Here is a 1,886-nt window from a genome sequence, read left to right as displayed (position 1 = left end):
GTAAGTTTTAAAAAAACCTTTATATTTCAGGCACAAAGGCCTATCTTCAGAAGAAAAGAACAGTTTAAGAAAAATCCAGTTATGTAGGTTCCGTTAACCCATTCAACCTCTCTTACGTCTATGTAACAGCATATGCTGTTGTATTCAAGCTCCCTAGCGTTATGTAACAGCATATGCTGTTACATAAACGCTAGGGAGCTTGAATGGTTTAATGGAACCTATATAACTGGACTTTTCTTAAACTGTCTTTTCTTCTGAAGATAAGCTTTTGTGCCTGAAATATAATGGTTTTGTTAAACTTTCCGCTTTGTATGAAGCTTTCTATTTTCTCGCTTTTTCCCTCTTCGATATATATATGTATAGAATACACTTTGTAGTGCTCAAGAGATTTGAACTTGAGCAGGTTAGTCCATGTCTTTGTACAAACATTGTTAAATACATTTAATACAAAGAAGGTACATATGTATACATACAAAAGAAGTCCGACTGGAAATGGTATCAAGAATTAAGGATGCTGAGTAGGAGTTTTACGAGTCCAACAGCAGTTTCTGGGAGCTTGGTAGTCCAAAATAATGCTTGTAACTTGATTCCATCATCGGATACCACCACCCTCTGTCTTCAGGAAAGAATTCCACATTTGATGTGTTGACAGAATGCCTGTATCTATGAGTGTATGTGTATTTCCTACATCAAAGACTAATCACTGTAAACACTCATTTTAACACTGTATTGTGGAGGCGCAATGGTTAGGGCAGCGAACTCGCAGTCATAGGATCGCGATTTCGATTCCCAGACCGGGCGTTGTGAGTGTTTATTGAGCGAAAACACCTAAAAGCTCCACGAGGCTCCGGCAGGGGGTGGTAGCGAACCCTGCTGTACTCTTTCACCACAACTTTCTCTCACTCTTACTTCCTGTTTCTGTTGTGTCTGTAATTCAAAGGCTCAGCCTTGTCACACACTGTGTCACGCTGAATATGCCCGAGAACTACGTTAAGGGTACACGTGTCTGTGGAGTGCTCAGCCACTTGCACGTTAATTTCACGAGCAGGCTGTTCCGTTGATCGGATCAACTGGAACCCTCGACGTCGTAAGCGACGGAGTGCCAACAACAACAACATAACACTGTATTCTACCTGTTTTTACTTGCAGGGTTAGACCCAGCTGGACCAAACTATGAACGTGCCCCGAAAGAAGTTCGTCTGGACCCCAGTGATGCTGACTTTATCGATGTTATTCACACGGATGGTTCGATGTTCTCAGCCATAAAAGGTATATTTTTATTGTTTTATTGGTTTACTACTTTTGAACAACCAGCTTACGAAGATTTTTAGTCGATAATATATCGAATTTAGCACTTTGTCTGACACACATTTTACCGATCTCGAAAGGGGGAAAAGTCAAAGCCGAAAAAAGTGTATGGAGTCGTAGCTTATACGAAACCAAATATATATCAGACACACACACACTCACGCACACGTTAAGCTTCGAAGTTAGTTTTCTTTTATAAAAGTTTAACAGATATGTATTCAACTAAAAAGCATTCAGTAATCCTATGTTTATATATAATTTGTTTTTATATATAAAACAGACATTTTTATATATACATATATAGTGCGTGTGTGTGTATGTGATAAGATGTCTGCTTCCTAACCACATGGTTTCGGGTTCAGTCTCACTGTGGAGCATCTTAGGCAAGTGTCTTCTAATATAGACTCGGGCCTTGTAAGTGGATTTGGTAGACGGAAGCTGAAAGAAACATGTCATGTGTGTATATATATATATACATATATAGTGCGTGTGTGTGTATGTGATAAGATGTCTGCTTCCTAACCACATGGTTTCGGGTTCAGTCTCACTGTGGAGCATCTTAGGCAAGTGTCTTCTAA

At 39.4% G+C, this 1,886-nt stretch overlaps 1 protein-coding gene across 1 annotated transcript in view; it reads left to right on the top strand.

Moving 5' to 3' along the window:
- Nucleotides 1-1,886, top strand: part of LOC106870659 (inactive pancreatic lipase-related protein 1) — a 98,974-nt gene that overhangs the window by 80,971 nt on the left and 16,117 nt on the right. The window contains exon 4 of the mRNA XM_052970243.1: nt 1,150-1,269. Within this exon, the coding sequence (XP_052826203.1) occupies nt 1,150-1,269 (120 nt within the window). The remainder of the gene's footprint in view (nt 1-1,149; nt 1,270-1,886) is intronic.

This window comes from Octopus bimaculoides, chromosome 8 (assembly GCF_001194135.2).
Source record: "Octopus bimaculoides isolate UCB-OBI-ISO-001 chromosome 8, ASM119413v2, whole genome shotgun sequence".
Lineage (NCBI taxonomy): Eukaryota > Metazoa > Mollusca > Cephalopoda > Octopoda > Octopodidae > Octopus > Octopus bimaculoides.
Note: the sequence above shows the minus strand (reverse complement) of the source record. Positions and strands in the feature narration are given on the sequence as shown.